At 35.3% G+C, this 20,553-nt stretch overlaps 1 protein-coding gene across 2 annotated transcripts; it reads right to left on the reverse strand.

The window, feature by feature from the left end:
• Positions 1 to 82: 82 nt before the first annotated feature.
• On the reverse strand, positions 83 to 20,553 carry LOC117674975 (uncharacterized). 2 transcript variants are annotated; one of them, XM_034433249.3, is made up of 10 exons: positions 20,353 to 20,553; positions 20,022 to 20,129; positions 16,960 to 17,081; positions 14,807 to 14,979; positions 13,749 to 13,858; positions 12,013 to 12,122; positions 9,391 to 9,457; positions 8,238 to 8,352; positions 2,419 to 2,614; positions 83 to 1,158 (listed from the first exon to the last, which is right to left on the reverse strand). In XM_034433249.3, exons 3-10 carry the CDS (start codon positions 17,038 to 17,040, stop codon positions 151 to 153), a joined length of 1,860 nt encoding a protein of 619 aa, XP_034289140.2. In that variant the 5' UTR covers positions 17,041 to 17,081; positions 20,022 to 20,129; positions 20,353 to 20,553; the 3' UTR covers positions 83 to 150. The 2 variants fall into 2 exon arrangements, with proteins under 2 accessions (XP_034289140.2, XP_034289141.2); XM_034433250.3 differs by lacking the exon at positions 20,022 to 20,129 and having other exon boundaries at positions 20,172 to 20,541.

Consider the following 20,553-nt stretch of genomic DNA (forward strand, 5'->3'; position numbering starts at 1 on the left):
GCTAAATTCCAATGCCCCACCTATATTTTAACTATTGCAACAAATGACCTGATATAACATGGCAATAAATTAATCCACTGTGTGGTGTGTACATATTTATTGTCAGTCCAAAAAACTTCACACAACAAGAAGTAACTCAAGAGGTTGGAGCTATGTTGTTTTGTCACTGCAGCTGTTACTTGTTCCAGGCCTTGAGAGGCATGGAGATTCTGAAGTAACAGGTGATGCTGTTGGTATACTTATCACAGTAGAAGAGTCTCCACTGCTCTCATCTTTTGAATATGCGGCTGATTTCTCAGACTCCAGGTTTTCGTTTATTAAGTCTAGCAGGAAGGATGAACTTGTCATCTCACTAGATGTCTCTCCACTTTTTCTCTTCAATGAGTCCAGATCCTGGGCTCTGAGTTCCATGTCAGTTGTAGTTTCATTTAAGAAGGGATCCTGGTCAGAGCTGCTTCTATCAGCTGATAGTTTGTCACTGGGCTTTCTCAAGGGACAATCCGCTAAACTGGGCACTTTACGGCCAATCAATCCATCTGGAGCCTCACAAACTGGAATTGGTTTTGGGAAGGGTATGTAATCAACAATTGCATTATTCTTTTTGAATCTTTCTTTACTTTTAGTCAGTGGTTTTTTCAAAAACCCTGCAAGTGAGGATTTTATTCTTGAGACAGTTGAGAGACTGGGTTCCATATTACCTATAGGTTTTTTTCCATCTGCCATAAGAATGTCTTTGTTACGCTGGGACATATTTTGAAGAATATTTTTCTCGGTTACAACATGCCTGGTAATTCTTTTGGTGAAATGCCCTTGGGTTTTCTGAACCAAAGATGTCCCTTTCTGAGAATTTACAGAAAGATTACTTAACTGCCTTTCCAAAGATAAAATCTGAATGGTAATGCGTTTTGGTTTCCTAGTAAAAGTGGGTTTTTTCTTCCTCTTTGCTGTCAGATTAGAATGAGGACATGTTTTACTTTTGATTATTGCAATGGAATCATCATAATTATTTTGTAGAACTGGGTTTAGGTCCATACATGCTTCATTATCCTGATTCAAATAATCAAGTGTCTTCTTTCCATATAACAAAAGCCACTGATTCCAAGCAAACTTCCACCTGCTTCTTTCATGACAAAAAACGGGAAAGGATTCACTCATTTTCTACAAAAAGAAAGAGATAGTGAAACTTGTATACCAATTAGTAGCACACAACTGTTACACATACTTAGGGAGAGCTCCTACTGACACCTGTATCCCTTGAAATTATTTAAAACTATCTGTTGCCTATTTCTTAAGTTCCCGAAACCACATTCATATAACTTAATTTGAACAAGAAGTTCAAATTTATATCCAGACTCGCATAAACCCTGCAAAGAAATTTAAGTTTAAAAGTTTAATCTTAAACCATAAATTGAAGTTTAGAGACAGCAACAGATCACACTTGGATTTTTCACATATAAGTCCAGAATAGCCCTAGTACTATAGTAGTTGGATGTTTTGAATATTTTCTTTTTCAAAAGTGAAGTAAGTAAGTTTGTGGTAAAAAAAAAAAAAAAAACAGTACCATAGCCAAAATCTTCTAATTTATAATCTTACTTAATTACAGTACCTGGAGAGTAGGGGGAAAAAAGCAAAATTTGATTTAAAGACAAATATCCATTACCCGGATGCACAACTTTTCAATGAAGAAGTAAGATCCTTCCCCCTTGAAGTTGTTTTGCAAAAAGTCTGCAATCTCTTCCTGTGTATGAGGATAGTGATAATGCTTCACTATGCCTCTTATGTAAAACCACTTTGGTACAAAGCCTTTTCCAGATATGGAAACTGCCATTGATGCTCAGAAAGAATGTGACGTTTCAACAATTCCAATGTTTCCATAGTGGGCAGTGCCAGGCTGATGCAGAGCCAAGCCACTACAAGCCTATTTATCACTTTTTTCAACTATAAATACTTTCTACTACATTCAGGTAAATTTGCTCCCTGGGTTGGGTTTACCAATCATAAATTGGTAGAAATTCTCATGCATATTTATTCTGAATCTGAAGTCCAATTGATTTACGGGCAAGATTTAAAGTGATCCCATTAATTCATTTTGTAATCAATTTCATGCTCTAATTTTACCAAAGATTTCCAACTGTATAACTTTCATAATGCCAACCCACAATCTCCAACTTCATTTCTTGCACTGATATAAGTAACGTGCATCTTTCACTAGTAGCACAACACAAATAAAACTGATAGTGCTAATACATCTTCTGTATTAGATTCATAAAATTTATTGTTTCCCTCACCTCCCCCCCAAAAAAGATCCATCATAAACTCAAGGAAATTTGGATTTTTGTGATAAAATGTTATTAGCTTACAAAATCTTAAAAGCAATGACAATGGTTAAAGAGCAAAGGGTAAGAAAACAGCACATACCGTTTGATTTTGTGATTCTCCTTGGGTACAACTAGCACTGATTATTTTGCCATTTGAATTTTCTAGTTCATCCATAATGCTCAGAGGCAGAAGAGGCAATTCCTTCTTTTTTAAACCACTTTTGATGTCATGGACAAAGCCAGCCTGAATGTTTTGTCCATCATTAATTAAATAATCTTTGGGAAGATTGGCTTTCCTTTAAAACAAGAAGATTAATAATCACTAGACAATCAACATTTAAATGAATAATACTGTATTATTAGTAGTTAATTCTTAGTTCCTGCTTAGATAGCAGGTGAAAACCACAGCCAGGGGACCCTTTGTTCGTCTCCAGCTCGGGGTTCAGTTGCAACTCTACTTGGGCTAATATGCTATGATCACCACTCAGTTGGATTACTGGACTATATTATATATGGGTTGGAGACAAACCAAACACTACAGCTAGCAGAAAATATAGTGGAAGACTCTGTTAATTCATCAAGTTAGAATAAGAACCTATTTTAAGTCCCTAATTGCTACCTGTTGGCCCAATTAAAAAAAAAAAAGCTTTAAATCCCTGGTGTGTCAAAACATCTTGGATATGTTAGGCAACATTTTGCAAGATCATAATCTGCTGGCCTCACCCAGTTACTAAGGGAGGACTTGTTTCAACTTCCTTGACCATAAGGAAGTCAATTTCTTAACTATCTGAACAATATCTTTCTGTATCCTCAGTCAGCAAGGAGTAGGTCAGGATGCTGAATGTTTAGCAAGGTACATCCATTTTCTTCTTAGCTGTTCTTTTCTCTTGAAAATAAGTTTGCCATATTGAATTCATTATGGCATACATAGGGAGCATGACATCTATGATTTTTTTTTTTAATCAGAAGGAACTTTTGTGTGCATTTTTTAATAGCTTCCATTGTACAAATAATATTGGAAACAGGCAGGGGTGAAATTCACTTACCTTCGCTACCAGCTCTCAAATGTGAGCACGCACGCCTCCTCCACGCATGCGCAGAAGGCTCTGCGCATGCGTGGAGGAGGCGCATGCACAGAGGATCAAAAGCAGGACTTAATGACATCCGGGCGGGTGGCTGGAGCCTCCCATCACTGGCGCTACCGATTTGCCCAAGCCGGATAGAACCGGCTGAATTTCACCACTGGAAACAGGAATACTTTGTCATGTTTGTACAAATCAGAAAAAAAGCCTACAATTAAATAAGGTCTTGGGGTTTCAAGATGACAGCTCATTGGAGAGACAATGGAGTTGTTTCAGTGGATATACTGTTTCAGATTTCTTCTTTCCGGACTATAGAAAAAAATGTTTTTAATCACCACTAATTTTCAAAAATCTGGCAAAACAGCAATTTTCCTTCTGTGGAGGTCTAGAAAACAATACAATCTTCAAGTATTCTCTGAAAGCCCTCTACACTTTTGGGGTGAGTGGTGAGCAATGACAGTCAATTAAGGTGCCTTTTAGGTTTTAATGAAAGTGTCCATTTTTTTTCTTTCATTATATCTCTTTTGAAGTCCTCTCTTTGATTTTGAGATTTATGAATGTAAGTTTCTGTGATCTCAAAACTAATTAACTTTCCAAGCTGACTCTTTGGGTTTATTTTTTTCCTTCTGACTGTTCAATTATTAAACAGATTTTTGTAACAGTGTTAAAAAGTTCATTTGCATATAAAAGGGAAAAAGGCTGTTGTGAGTTATACGCAGTGGTGGGATTCAAGTAATTTAACAACTGGTTCTCTGCCCTAATGTTTTCTTCCAACAACCAGTTTGCCAAACTGCTCAGAAAGTTAACAACTGGTTCTCCCGAAGTGGTGCAAACTGGCTGAATCCCACCACTGGTTATACGGTAATTGATCAACATACATAACAAGGTTTTTTATGAGGAGAAGGTAGTATTCTTTGGTTTTGTTTTACTATTTTTCTGTGAGAAAGCTAAAGAGAGACAGGGATTGATAAAAACAACTATACACTATTAAAACTGTCCTGGGGGTTTGTCTGTGTCTGTTTGTACCTTCAAGTTAACTCAAATGGTACATTACACTGCAAAAATGTTTGAATCATGATACCTAAAACCTACTAGCTTAAATAATGCATAACAATCCAGAACTTTTAATTTCTGTGGAATTGAAATTTCCATGATGTTGAGACCAATTTTATACATGAAGTCGTGGCTGTTGTTGTTCCAATACTTCCTGTCAATTTCCCACAAACAAAGTCAATGGGAAAACCGGCAGGAAATAGGACATCATTCCCACATCTACTGGTCATTCTGTTTAGGTAAGTAACTATTGACTTATTATTGAAGCCATCACATTATTTTTATTTATGATATATGTTCTTCTTAAATGATCTTAGATCTTCTTAAATGATTATGGGACCATCCAGCATTGGGGTTAAAAAAAAACTTATAATCAGCCTAAATGTTAACATATATTCCAATCATATCCTGTATGACCTTTCTCTCAAAGGATAACACAGCAGATCACTTGGTTATCTAAGGTTCAATATTATACTAATGAGAATTTTACCCATCTGTATTTTGATTATAATTCTCTTTGCCTTATTTGGATTTACTTTCCTACAATCATCATCCCAGCTGTCTGCCTGTTGACAACTTCTATGTCTTTTAACTGCAAGAGGGAGCTCCAACATAAAGAATATCTACTTATGATTTTCAACATTGAACCTCAGGATCTTTGTACTAGAAATGGTATAAAGAATGCCAGTTTTGATGTAAAGAATGCCAGTATTTTAAAAGTTTCTTTTAAGAGTTTAATGGGTCTAGCTAGGTTGTAGCATTAAGAGCTAAAATTCCTTCAAGGCTTTTCTTTATTCCTTTTTGCTTCTAAGGTCCCTTCCAAATCTATTATTCTCTGTTCTCTATTATAGTATCTAAATGTTATATAGAATCTGTATCTTACTCCAAATTGGATAATTTGTCTTACATAATATATCTTATATAATGCAAAGACTTGAGTAGAAAATGACACACTAAGAAAAAAACAACATAATGAGAAGAGTCCAAGCAGAATCATTGATTTCTCTGTTGGTTGACCACAAATTAAAGATCTTCTTAAAAGTAGATTATGTATAGTAGAAAGTAGCGTAACTAAATTAATTCAACAAAAACAACCAGATTTGAATGAAAAATTGCATTATTTTTAAGATAAATCTGAAAAATTAACAAACAATTCCAAATTAGAACTCAAGATTAAAAAATTAAAGATTTGCAAACAGGACATGAGGAACTGTTTTAGTTCAGAGAAATTAAATGACAAAGTTAAACAAGTCAGAAACTGAACCAGAAACAGCTAAACAGGATTACAAAAATAATTTGAAATTTAATGGGATATCTGAAGATTTAGGAAAGATGTTAATAGAGAAATGAAAAAAATTATTTAAAACTAGTCTTGATTTGGATATGGATGAAATTTTGGAGATTCAAGAAATTTAAGGAACAAATTCATAGCATGTAGAAATAAATTGCTATATTGTGGTAGGGGATGTTGTTGGAAGGGTTTGAACAGAGAACACCATTATATGTCAAGTGTATATTCCCAGCAGGATCACCCAAAAATTAAATGTCATTCTAGCTTCCCAGCTAAAGTAAGTGGGCACCTATATTGGACAGTAGTGATATAGGACGATACTGGAGGCAGGTGCTTGTTTAGTGACAATAGAAAAGACATCACTCTGTACTCCACAGGAGAAGACAATGGTAAACCACTACTGTATTTTTACCAAGAAACCACATTGATACATGATTGACAATTATAATGCCAGATGATGGGCCTCTCAGATTGAATGGTACTCAACACGCAATACACCATCAAACCAGTGCATTGAAAAACCCAAGTAGTGCAAGTTTGGAAAATGTAGAGTAACCCCGCCCATAGAATTGCCAAAAGTCGGACACGACTGAATGGATAACATCATCATCAACAACAACAACAACATGCTTCTGAGGATCTGTCAGAGTGCAAATAGTGTTGATAAGGTGACTACATTAAAGCCTTCAGGATGTTTAGTTGCTGATGTTCCCATATAGAAAAAAAAAATTCAAATGTGCAAAGACAGAATTACAGTGGGAACATGGAACATAAGTAGCAAAAATGTGGGGAAGCTTAACACAATGAAGGTTAAAGAATCAACTACACATTGATGTTTTAGGAATCCATGAATTGAGATGAACTGAACTTGGACATTTTCAATCAGATCACACCACTTACTACTCAGGACATGAAAAACCAGTGTTGAGACAGTGAGTTTTCATAAGTGAGAACAGTACCTAGTTATAATGCAATCAGTGACCAAATAATATCTACCCGTGTTTCCCCAAAAAAAAGACCCGGTCTTATGTTCTTTTGGGCCCCAGGGAAACACAATTTCAGGGCAATCAGCTGACTGGGCTCCCTGCCGCGCATACAAGAGCCAGCAAGTGCGCAGGGACCGATGGAATCTGGCAGCAGCTGCAGCCGGCTGGTACCTTGGTCGGCACACTCTGAGACTGAATAGAGCAGAAGGCAAATGATCCATCATTGGCCTGCATGTGCACTCTGCCTTCTATGCTGGCCATGCCCACCCTCCTTTACTAGGGCTTATTTTTGGGGTAGGGCTTATATTAGGTGTAGTCCTGGATGTCGGGCTAGGGCTTATTTTCAGGATAGGTCCTATTTTCAGGGAAACTACCCTGTTTTCCCCAAAATAAGACATCTCCTGATAATAAACCCAATTGGGATTTTTGAGCACATGGCAATAAGGTCAAGCACTTATTTCAGGGTTCAAAAAAATATAAGACAGGGTCTTATTTTCGGGGAAACATGGTAATAGATTTTGTGACAATCTTTAGTATGACAAGTGGATTGGACTAGAAGACCTCCAAAGTCTCTTTCAACTCTGTTATTCTATATTCTGGATCTGAAGACTATGGATTAAATGAGGAGGTAGATGGATTTGTTTAATATCTAATGAAGGAAGGACAATAAGATTGTAATTATCTGTTGAAAAAGTCAGAAGTCACTTACAAATTTCTTAAGTTTACTTTTTTAAGACTTGAACTTTTTATTTGTTTTCCTTTTTTGATTTGTCTTTTATTTCTATATAAGCAAAATGTCGGTTTCTTTTAACATTAAGTCTTAATATTCTAGCTTTCAATGCTGTGTTAAATAAGAATAGATTTCAATAGGTAGGAGGAAATTATTATAATTATTCATTTTATTTTATGATTTAGATGTGCTGATTGAAGGGAAGGGAAAGGAAAGGCTTTCTTCACAAAACTGATGGAGAGATGATGCCACAGACTCTACTTTTAAATATGCTTGTCAATACACAAGGCCTAATAAGTTCTATATTTTTATTAAGAATTGTCTCTAAAATGTATTTGCTATAATAGGCCTTGGTTTTGCCTTGAAAGAAGCACAACATAAATGACACCTGGATTCAGAGTTCAGCTAATTAGTCCCAGAACTATTGCTTGTTCAGATAAGATTTTCAGGATGTATTTATTTATTATGAGATGCCATGCCTAAAGGTGATTCTAGGTAGTTTACAAACCTAAACTTACAATTACATGTGTAAGTAAATTGGGGGCTTGCAAGGTTGTTGTTTTTTTTCTGGAAAGGGGAAATTAAAGGAATCCCCATTTCCTTTTACAGTGGGACTGTCTCACTGACTTTATATCGTATCCTTGCCAGTTCCATCCCTCTGATGGGGGATAAAGACCAACACTCAAATAAGTCTAAACAGTAAACATAAAAATGAAAAATGATCTACAGCTCTCATTTTAAAGAAAGAAAATATTTTTTCTAATTATGGTTAATTACCTTTCATCCTGGCCAATTGTTCGCAAATGATCACTTGTACCAACTATGAATTTATTTTCCATTCTCAGATCTTGAGTAGGTTTCGTTCTGGCCTCAGACCGATTTATTATGTCATCTGAAATAGCAATAGTTCAAAAATACAGTGCTATCAGCAAATAGAAGCCATTTGTTTCTTCACACACAAAAATGCCTAGTGTAATAATTTCAGTTGGACATTCTCATCCTAATGCCTTTTAGATATTTGGCACTACAAGTGATTTGCAGCCAGCATAACTTTTGGTTGAGAATTAAAGGGGCTGAATTCTAGTCTACCCAAATGGAAACCAAGTTAGGGAAAATTGGCTTACAGTTGGATGGCTTGGAAAAAAGTGGAGAAGATATAACTAGCATAACTATGATTAAGAGATTGATCTGGGGATTGATTCACATCCTAGCGCAATGTCCAAACTACAGGCTGTTTACCCTGTGGAGCCAGTGAGTCACAAAGACAGTTTCAGGCTTTTGGCCAATTTGTTTGCATTTTAAGATTAGGCTAATTCACATCTGTGAATGTTTTCATCCAGAATTAAATCTGTCACTTTGGGGGGATGTTTTTGGATTGGCATCTTGTTTACCCTAATGTTTGAGTTAGTCATCAGGAAATATTCAACATTATTAGTAACATTTGAGCTGAAGAAAATCTCCAGCATTAGTCTTAGTTTATTTGTATTTGTTCATTAATTAATTAACTAATCCATTCATTCTTCATTCATTCTCTTCTCTGGTCCACTTCTTGTGACTGGCTCCTTCACTTCCAAACTTTGCAACCTATTGTTGCTTATTCTTGTAAGAACATTACAAGCAACAAACTTATTTGAATCAATTGTGCATATGAAATAGATAATTGTAATAAAATATGTCTTTACATTTATTTTAAATGCATCAGTCATAGAAAATGAAGTACATTTAAATAAATCAACCTTAATCCAAATGCTATTTGTTCAGGAATCCAAGCTATTTTTTTTCAGCCTTTGAAGTTCAGTCTTAAGATATACAATGCTAAAACAATTCTTTCAACTGTATTGAATATATGAACTAGTCCTCCATTCCTGAAATCTATGTGTTATTTAAAAGTATTTGCTGTGGTTCATAATGAGTAGTTATTTGATCCAACCTTTTCTCTCTCTGATAGATGTCTCTCCATCCCATTTAATACAGGTTCTTGCAGGTAACAAATTCAGCTGGAAAAGATGTGCAACATAAGTTCAAAATATCACTAGAGGTATAGATGGTGCCTGATTTAACGCTATCAAGCAAAGGTGCTTTCACACATCATGAATGACCATTGTTATTCATTTATGATCATCTTGCTTGGTGTTACAGGCAGGGAAGCCATATCTGTGTGATCCATTGCGATGAACCACTTATGTGCTCCAACTCATGTGACCATTATTGAGTTATCTGTAATTTCCTTCCTCCAACTTCCTTCCATGATTGACAGTGGACTTCACTGAAGTCTAGAGGCATAGATTTTCATTACAACTGTTATCAACTTGTGCAAACAAGGCATCACTTTTTGATATTCCACTTTACTTAATATGGGAAAATCTCAGAAAATCTTTTCTAAACAGTTCTGATATCATTGTTGTCATCAGCCATTCAATCGTGACCAACTCCACTCTACGGATCTGATATAGCTTATTCCTATTTGCAGGAGCATTTTAAAATGGCATTTTCCCAGACACGTACTCTCTTACATAATTGCATAAACCCGCATTGAAATGGCAGTATTAGAACAGAGGCCCTGTACACTGTTATTTTCTGTTTGCTTACAGGGACTTGTTGAAAGAGCTCATTATCTTTTATTATTCACTTTTTCTGGCTAGTCATCACATTTTTATCTCTCTCTTTCTCCTTGCTGTCTCCAGCTAATCTGATCATAGCAAAGTTAATGAAAGTTTAACTGCTGGAATTTAAATCAGATTGTGATCATGTCTTTTTTTTTTTTTTTGGTATTAATTACTCCAGGGTTAAATGGGTAATTTCATCTTAGTTGCTATCTTATGATGACATACAGTCTATATGTATTAATTTCAATTAACAGTATATTTGTTTGCATGAGCTATCTATTCAGGAGCATCCATTGGGCATGATCAAAAAGGTTAGGATGGCGGCCATGACTGAGAGCTTTGATCATACTAGTACAGCCACCATCCTGACATTTTTTAACCATACTTTCCAGAAACTCCAATCTTCTGTGCCTAAAACATCAACCATTTCCTTGTATTTAAGAAAGATGATGAAAAGGGAGAAATCATACAGTTATTGCTAACCTGTCATAAGGAAAAATACACCTTCACCCCTTTGAACATAAATACTTTATACCATTATCTTTCCTCTTGGGAAAGAAATCCAAAATGTGTTCTTTTTACCTCACGGTGTAATACAGGAGAGCCAATTTTGTGTAGTAGTTAAAGGCTAGAAACCAGGAGATGTTAAGTTCTAGTCCCATCTTAGGCACAAAGCCAGCTGAGTGACTTTGGGCCAGCCACTCTCTCTCAGCCCTACAAAACAGGCACTGGCATGCCACTTCTGAAAATGTTGCCAAGAAAATGGTATGAGCAGGAATCAAGACCGATATGAAAGCACAAAAAAGAAGAATGGGATAATCAGAGAAAATTATGGCATTTCAGCAAACAGCTGCGTGTAAAACAAAACATTCAAAGAAGAGTAAAAGAATATTTCATATTACCTTTGTGTATGCATGCTTTATAACTGATACATTGATTAGAAATATTCCACTGTCAATAATAAAAGCTTGAATATTGCAACTATGTGAAGATTTGATAGGGAGTTTCAGTTCAAAGATAGTTTGATTTGAATCAAATTAATTTTTTTCAATTGGGTCATTGATCCAGATCAAATTATTAAATTAAACTTCTTGTCCCTGGATTGATTTAAGGGTGATAGCCTTCACACCTGTTGAAATGCTTCCCTCCCTAAAATTGTCTGAATCAACAATCTAATTCAGAGATTTTAATCAAATCAACCTAGAGACCCAAATCAAGTCAATAGTTTACATTGGATTGCTTTGATTATTCAATTCTAAACAATATAATTCAGCATTCACCTTTTTGGTTGTTGGCATGTGAACAAGATTATGTTGGTACAAATAATTGCTAGATTAGATTTGCCAATTAATATATACAGTAATAGTTTGATAACCTTTGGGGTAAAACTAAAATTTTGGATGAATTTGAGGAAACCTGGCTCAAACCGAGTGGCACTGACCTCAGCATTAGTATGGATAATCTAAGCTATATCTTCTTTATCTTATTATGAACCTTTAGGTGGAAGTTTTGGTAGAATGAAGCTGTGGTGGATGTTATTACTTTATATCTATCTGGGAGAACAGTGGCATATGGATAATTATGATTTGGAATGAAAGAAGCAGAAATGGTAGATTTTAAGTGAAATGAAAGGTATGATGAAACAAAACTGAGATCATCACATGTTCCTTGAGATGATCAGCTGTGAAAAAGAAAAGAAAAAAATATGTTTAAAAAGGCATTTTGCTGATTATTTTCCTAAATTGTAGTGGCATGAGATTTCATTTATTCTTTTATCATTTTTGAAATCGTGCTTTGTAGGTTGATTTGAATTTTTTAGGATTTTCTAAAAAAAGAAAAGAAAAATTAAATCTTGACATACAAAAGCAAGGGGCATACATTGTGTGATAAATTCTGTGGTTTTCAAAAAAAAAAAAAGGTATGACATTCTCAATAGTACAACTTACATTTGATAATGTTTCTGGTATTATCTGAACTTCTGAGGTGGAATAAGCATTTTTTTGCTTTAACTTTTGTTTCAGGATTAAGAAGCTTCCATCTGCAGTCTTCAAGTTAGCTTTTAGAAATACATTATGAAAACAAAAGCCAGAATAAAATAGGAATAAATATCACACAGCATAAGTGCAGAGGCCTATTAGGAAAAAACAAGGCAGAGCTTGCCTTAAAAGGGGCTTCTCTATGTGACCTTGGCATCAGTGGTGGGATTCAAGTAATTTAACAACCGGTTCTCTGCCGTAATGATTTCTTCCAATAACCAGTTCGCCAAACTGCTCAGAAAGTTAACTGGTTCTCCCGAAGTGGTGCGAACTGGCTGAAACCCACCACTGCTTGCAATCTGGAATGCTTAGATGGATTATCCAAACAATATACTTATTATTTTTGAGAAATCAGATATTTACTCTAGATGGAAATTATGGAAAGTGACATCTAATATCTGAAGATCATGTTCAAGAGAATTTGGTGTATGTATTCAAAGGAATTGTGTAATACATTGCAAAGTTTTTATCAGCAATGTTTAAGACGTACTATCCCACATCAAAAGAATTGCTGATGTCAGATGGATTGTAAAAAGAAGTACATAGAATTAAAAAGTAAAGTTTTTATATTTATAACAGGAAATGTAAATGAGGTGGCACTTTATTTCAACCACAACCTTCAAATTATATAGAATTTGAATATATTTCTCATATGGCAAACTTCTCTTTTCCCAGGTACCAACGCCAACATTGGCATAGGCTTTAAAAAAGGAAAGACAAAAGCCATAGGAAGCAGCAGGAGTGAAAGAAATGAGTTAAAAATTGGGGAAGATAGGTATGTAAGTATTTAGAACACAGGGGGGGAGAGGGAGAGGAGAGAGAGAGAATTAAAATTTAGAATCCTTCATTAATTATAAAATAATGATTAATACCTTGCAAGTTTGGATTTCCACTCCATGGTAAACTATTACTTTGTGGCTTAGTGCTTAATATGTGATTTTCTTAGTGAGGTCACATAGTTTTTCCTTTTTTTAACCAAATCAGTTTTATACATAAAGAGTAGAAGTGCAGTCAGAACTTTGCTGGGCTTTGCTTCTTGCTTTGCACAAACTCCTATGATATCTACCGGTAAGTGATTAAAAATTAAATTGTTTGGCATATTTATTTCTTTATTTCTTGCCCAAGCCGAATTCCAACAAAATAATTCACTTTCTTTTGGGATATGGGGGCTCATACAAATTTATTTATTATTTTAGGGACTGCAAAGCTTGAGAATATCTGGCTTAATGTATTATGTGAACCCAGCTTTCCTGGTTTGAAAAAATATTATTTACAATTTAGTGCAGAGGTTCTTAATCTGGGGTTCATGGATCCTCTTGGGGTTTATAAGCAGATTTCAGGGGATCCACGAACTTAAGATGGGGAAGAAATTGCAACTTGATTTTCACGAATTCATTTAAGCATTTAAATATATTTTTCTGAAAAGGGGTCCATAGTTTTACCAGATTCTTAAAAGGGTCCATCCCCCCAAAAGATTAAGAAATCTTGATTGAATGGATCATGTGATCTCAGGCAACTGTGATTTATTACATAAAGATCGGTTAAGTAAACTGTGGCTGACAATGATTGAAAAACCAGGCATAGATTCCAGTTGAAAATTTACTAAATAAATATAATGAATATGTCTTTCAGATCATTTGCCTTACATTTCAGATAACTTGGAGCACTAGATGGCCTCACAGCAGATTTGCCAGAATAATTATTCCTAGAGAAGTGTGTTGATAATGCAGAGCTTGAAGTACTAGGAATATCCCATCTGTAAAATACAAAATTGGCTTAATGTAAATGTCCTGCAACAGTTCGAGAAAAGAACTTCAATAATTTGTGAACATTTAGGGTAGATTTACACACACACACATTTGCATGGAATTAGTTTCTAAAGAGCTCACAGGCCTCTGTAAACAAGTATTTATTTTTTATTTATTATATTAGGAACTGAAGGTGTATAGATAGTGCTCTCTCCACGTCTCCTCCTCCCCACAACTACAATCCTGTGAGGAAGGTTGGACAGAGAAAGTATGAATGACCGAAAGCCATCCAATGAGCTTTCTTGGATAAGTGTGTTCTATGTGGATGAATATCTCAAGCTTCTTTGTCCTACTTTTGCAATGGTTGCATTGTCCATTATTGTATTGTATTGCATTGCATTATATTGTACTGGTTCCTTGATGAAACCTCTCTGTCTTTACATCACATCTGTCAGCTTTCTTAGCCTGCCAATTCTATCCAACCCAAGTTCTGAAAGATCTGCACTGATGGGACCAAAAATATTCACATAGTACAAAGTGAATATGTGTATGAGGTGTATGTGCACAAGCAGTTTGGTTTATATCACTGTTGCATGGAGCGGCAATAAAAGAATCTTTATTTCTCCTTCAGCAGTGTTGAATGTAGTGGTGATTCTTGGTTCCTTTTATTCACCTTTGTGATGCTGATGGTAGTGAAGCTGAAAATATGGAGTGGATTTATGGAATTACCCTGAGCTGTATAAATGTGTGTGTAATTTGGAAAAGTGGGTGGCTTGCAGATGTTTAGAACATCCCTTTATATCCTTTAAACTCTGGAAGATTTTTCATAAAACCTTCTGCTACTTTTAAAATGTGGCTCTTAACATGCCACTCAACACTCATTGTGGTCTTGACAGAAGTGGACAATACATGGCAAAACTGCAATACCTGCTCAGATCAGATCAAAGAAGTCTTACCTTTCAGGCAGCACAGTTGAACTCTGCTCCTTTTCTGTAATGTATGAATTATGTAAAGACGGAATTGCTGGAATATTTGATTTCTTAGTTGTAGGTTCATAAAACAATTTAAAATCAAATGTCAATGGAGTTCTGTGATAGGGTTTTAATTGTACTTTCCCAAGATTCTGAGACTGATTTAAAAACACACACACATACATGGAAATCATTAGTATCTAGCTTGTAAACTCACTTTTCACTACTATGTAAAGCACCAGGTTAGTTTTTAAAAATATTAATACTTATATAGCTTGTGTGAGTAGCTAGCTACAGTATCATGTAAGTCCTTTTAAAACTAGCCTTATCAGGAAAGCGGCAGCTTGGTGTTTAAAAGGTTCATTTTTAAAGGCATAAACACATACAAATGAAGGTAACATTTTATTTTATTTTTTTTGTAAATATTTTTTATTTATTTTTTCAAATTTAAACATAAAAACATAACTTTCAAGAGCAAAAATCTCGATCCGGTCATAGATGGTTACCATGCTTACATTCCTTTCACAAGCTCAATTCACAATTTCCATTACATCTTTTATAAATAAACAAAAAAAGAAAAAAAAAGATAAAAAAGAAATTCAAAACTTAAGAAAAAACCAATTTTACCTCAAATTTAACATTTTCATCTATATAAATCCATTATATCTATTCAAAATTAGTTTCAAATTCACTTTCACTCATTTTTACATCTGCATAACAATTCTAAACATATCTTTATTCTTCATCTTATACAAGTCATATCAAAATAATTTTTACAATATTCTAACCTCTTGTTAAGTGTTTACCTTACAATTTTATCACCATTTATTCTTAGTTTCAATTCAATACCACTCCATTTTTATTATATTTTATAAAACAACATTTTATCTAATTTTAATCCTTTGACCCTTATCCTCAAATCAGTTTATCTTAGTTTTTTTTTTCTCCCAGTTTACATATTACACAGATTTCTCACAAAGGCATATTTTATTTACTCCAATTTCTAATATATTTTCCACTATATCTCCCTCTAATATTTAACTATCTTCCAGCTTGTTCTATTTGATTAATTCTCAGCTTAATCCCCTCCCAAACACCAACTATTTAGTTGATTTCAGAATAATTCCTCAATCTCCTCCTCTCCTCCTATTTGTTTGACTGTTTCCAGCATTTTGTGGGCTGATTTCCAGCATAGTCTCCTCCTTAACTCCCTCCATTGTTTGGCTGATTAACAAAGGTAACATTTTAGAGAACACCAGTGGTGGGTTTCAAAAATTTTTATTATCGGTTCTGTGGGCGTGGCTTGGTGGGCATGGCATGGCTTGGTGGGTGTGGCTTGGTGGGCATGGCAGGGGAAGGATACTGTAAAATCTACATTCCCACCCCACTCTAGGGGAAGGTTACTGCAAAATCCTCATTTCCTCCCGATCAGCTGGGACTTGGGAGGCAGAGACTAGATGGGGGCAGGGCCAGTCAGAATTTTTACTACCAGTTCTCCGAACTACCGGTTCTCCAGAACTGGTCAGAACCTGCTGAAACCCACCTCTGGAGAACACACATAGGTAAAAACAAATTCAGATCATCCAATGTTGAAATTGCATTCCAATCAGAATGGGGCAAAAGATATATCCTCTGCTCCGCAATCCCAAATATTACAGAACAGTTTTTTGTGAGATGTATGAAGAATGACAAGAGATGAAGTCAAGAGTGTCCACAGGATGTAGTGGGGAAAAATCAAGATGGTGGCCACGACAGCCTGACTGAAACCCTATCCATTTTTATGTGATGCACATAAAACAGAATTTTAGTTGCACAATTGTAGCCACCATCTTGACATTTTTTCACTTCGTGGATCCCAGGGAGGAGAAGACTCACTCCTTTCAGTTCTGCTGATAGAAACAATGACATTGTTCAAATGGGAACCCAGTTATGAAACATTAATTGTCCTCAGTAAAGCTGAGAGGTACTTTTATGTTTCACTCCACATTTTATTGATGCACAGGAAGTTTGAATCAGTTCTGAGAATCCTAATGAATCCAAGTTCCTGTGGTTTTCTTGAAGCTCATAGGAAAAAACATACTGTACGTTCTAAAAGCTGAATCACAAGTATTTCTGCTGTATGTTATCTCAAAAGTTACCTCCACCATGTCATATTTGCTCAGTTTTTTCTTCTCATATCGCTTCAACACATCTAGTTTTACTAGTACTCTCTGAGCCATATTTACTCTTCATTTTCTATAGAGAAGGCAGTTCTTTAATTCTGAAAGAAATAAAGCAGATAAAACTCAGAAAAAGTATTGAATAAGAATCTATTGTGCTCAGGAACAAAAACCTTCTCCTTGTAGGGATTATTTTATGAAGCTGGCCTAGTTGATGCCCTACCCATGAAACTTTGCAAGCAAAGTTGCTAATCCATAATGCTAAAATATGCAATCAAAGTTTAACAGAAAGATTTTAGCTAAAAGGATGTCATTTCTTTAAAAACGAAAGTTTCTGGACATGCAGAATGTATCTCTTACATCTTCAGTCAGGAGGCAGAGGCCAGACTCTGGCTCTTACTTGTCATTTACTGTCCTATCTGAGGGCGGATACTGTCAGATAATTAAGTTATTGAATGAGTTCCTTTATAAGCTAATTACAATCATATGCCTTTCTCCACATACAGTAAAGTGTTAAATAGATCAGGTAACTCTTGTCATTAAACAACATTCATGGATGTGGAGTGGCAAACTGATCTAGGTAGAGCTCCTATACTGCCAATGGAGCAGCACATAAAGGATCTTCTAAATCAAATGTCAGTGAAATTCTGTTATATGTGTATGAGGAAGGTTTTAGAACCTTCCTCATACCTCACAGAAAAGCCTTTCCCCTGGCGATGGAGGTGCCCTCCTTTTAGTGGGGCTAGAGGAGAAATATCAAAACAATCCCCTATCCACCAACAATGGTGTCCTTGTCAGGATGGCGAGGCAGGAGTAACTCAGCATGTGCTACTTGATAAGAATTTTATAACCCTGTCTGAAGTTTATCTATTAGACCATCACTAGTGGGCTTCCCAGGTCATTTCTGTGCATCTTTCTTATGTTCTGGAAACAGCTCCATCATAAAGTAATCTAGGTACATTTTGTGTGGGGACATGTAACATCAGGAATATGTTGGTTCCTCCAAAATGTCATCAGTAACTGGCTTTTTTTTTTCCTTAGACAGTTTTTTGTCCCTTTCCTCTGAAGCGTCCTTGTAATAATTTTTGTAGAATAGTTACGTTTTTCTTACATGCATGCTTTTGTGTTGGGTCAGGATTTTTAGAATCACTTTTTTATGTCTCCTATCATATGCATTGCTTGGAATATTTTATAAGGTAATTTTTAGTGATTCAGAGTTTACCCAGATAGTATCCATTTTGTCTTCATCTGGAATTAGGCTCCCAATTACATATTCTTATACTGTAGCTCTGAATTTATACTGTTCTACTATTTACTATACTATCCAAATAGTATAAAGTTTATACTATTGCTATCCAAATAGTATAAAGTTAACGCCATCCTGACTGTTTACACTATGTTCTACCCATTCTATCTTGTGACCTATTTTTTAAAAAGTGTGATGTTCTACGTTGGCCACAGATCATAATCAAGTTTAAATTTCAATAATCCAAGATGCATGTGCTGTCCCTACTGCAACTTTACATGTGTTCTTTTAATCAGCATCTCATTAAGACATTTCATCTATCTTATCAAAAATCACTCCATGTAAAGTATGGCTAGATCAGTCCAAACCACAGCTCCTTCAGTCCTGAAGTCTTCTAGCATACAGAAAACCCTAAGAAGGTTTTGATCCAAAGGGCTCCCAGGTTCTTTCTTTGTAACAAATATCCTAGGACCCTCATCTTCAAGATGTGATCCCAGGTTCAACATCTCTCTGTATCCACTGAGATACAATTCTTGTTTAACTTTTCATTCAGTATATTTTCTTGCAATCTCTCCATCATTTCAATATTTCTGCTGCAAGTGACATCTGCATTCTAATGTATCTCCAAATTGAAAATCTTCAGACTGCATGTTATAAATACTACATTTTTTTTAATTATAAGAAAATATTATGGAATGATGTGTCAGTGCTGTCTGGATTGTGACATCCCAAATTTCAGAACTATATTCTCACAAGATCAAAATAACAACATTGGTACTATCATGTGTGTCTCCCCATAAACACTTCATTATGTGCTTAAATCCTAATGATTGCAGAGATCATTTTGAAAACAAAGTGTAATTTTCTGTAACTGTTGCTAGGAACATCATGTACAGCACATCCCAGATAATGATCTGGCACATAAAATGTCAAATATTTTGCTTGATTTACTGGCTTATTGTGTAGTTTAGACAGTTGCAGAATCCTGCATAGATACAGTTAATATTGTGCAAGAAGACAACTGTGTACAGTTCAACGTACTAATATCACATTAGGCTAAATAAAGATCTTATTAGAATAAATACAGGTAGTCCTCGACTTAAAACAGCTCACTTAGTTACTTACAACTGTTCAAAGTTACAATGGGACTGAAAAAAGTGACTTATGACTATTTTTCATACTTATGACTATTGCAGCATCCCTATGGTCACAAGATGTATATTCAGGTACTTGACAACTGATTCACATTTATGACAGTTGCAGTGTCCCAGAGTCATACGATCACCTTTTTCAATCTTCTGACAAGCAAAATCAATGGGGAAGCCAACTTAACAAATGTGTCACTAATTTAACAACTGCTTTAATTCGCTTAACAAATGTAGCAAGAAAAGTCATAAAATGGGCCAAAACTCACTTAACAAATTTCTCACTTAACAACATAAATTTTGGACTCAATTGTGGCCATAAGTTGAGGACTACCTATAATGAATGAATATTCTTTATTCAAATATTTGATTAATTGTGAGAATAGGGCAAAATGGCTTGTTATAACAACAAGAACAATGTTAACATAAAAGAAGCTAAAAATCAGGCTTTATTTCAGTCCTGGGGGCAAAATTATTGCATGTCACTTTACCGGTATAATGCAGCATTGTTTTTCACCCAGAGAGGTCTATCTTCATCTTCCAGTATTATACTGCATATATTTACTGTACCTTCATATTCAAAGGAAAAGAGATTGGCAAGTACCAAATTTCAAGCCACAAGAAGCAACATGGAGATTTTCAGTACCTACATCATTAGACAGTAGAAAGATTTCAAGAAAGATTTTTCTCCAGTCATTGTTCAGGGTTATGAGATTTGCAGTGCAGATCATTCACTGATTCCAGTTTTAGATATGTTTCTGAAAAGCAAAGATGATTAAAAGGTATTTAATCATACGTACAATATCACATGTACCATGTCCGTTGAAACAGCCTAGAAACAACCTTCAGGAAACTCAAGCTGTTCTGAACTATAGGTTTGGAGAAGGTCAAATGTCAAGGACTTGCTCTTAAAAGCAAGTTAGAGAGTTAAAAAAGAAATAACTTGGAGCAAATTAGAGGAGATATGTGTGGCAGAATCACCAGAGAATCTTTAATCTGTAATTCATCTGCTTCTGTGACATAGCTTTAGGTGTTCTCTGAAGGTCACAGTCTGATAGAATCTCATTACTTTTATTGTGTCATCATTATTGTCTAAAACTATGGTGACTAGCTTACTGTAAGCTGCTAGTCTTAAGACTAGCCTTGCTAGAATTTTCCAGTGTTGTGTGGAGACCGTGCACT

The sequence above is a fragment of the Pantherophis guttatus genome, chromosome 3, assembly GCF_059756535.1.
Source record: "Pantherophis guttatus breed Tessera chromosome 3, ASM5975653v1, whole genome shotgun sequence".
Lineage (NCBI taxonomy): Eukaryota > Metazoa > Chordata > Lepidosauria > Squamata > Colubridae > Pantherophis > Pantherophis guttatus.

Bases quoted from the DNA above. Each gene is read 5' to 3' on its own strand.
- LOC117674975 (XM_034433249.3), bottom strand. From the start codon at position 17,040: ATGGCTCAGAGAGTACTAGTAAAACTAGATGTGTTGAAGCGATATGAG. The intron at 9,458-12,012 runs GTAAGTTGTACT...CATCTTTTCCAG, and splicing joins TACCAGAAACATTATCAAAT to CTGAATTTGTTACCTGCAAG. The intron at 8,353-9,390 runs GTTGGATCAAAT...TTGCTATTTCAG, and splicing joins ATCTATCAGAGAGAGAAAAG to ATGACATAATAAATCGGTCT.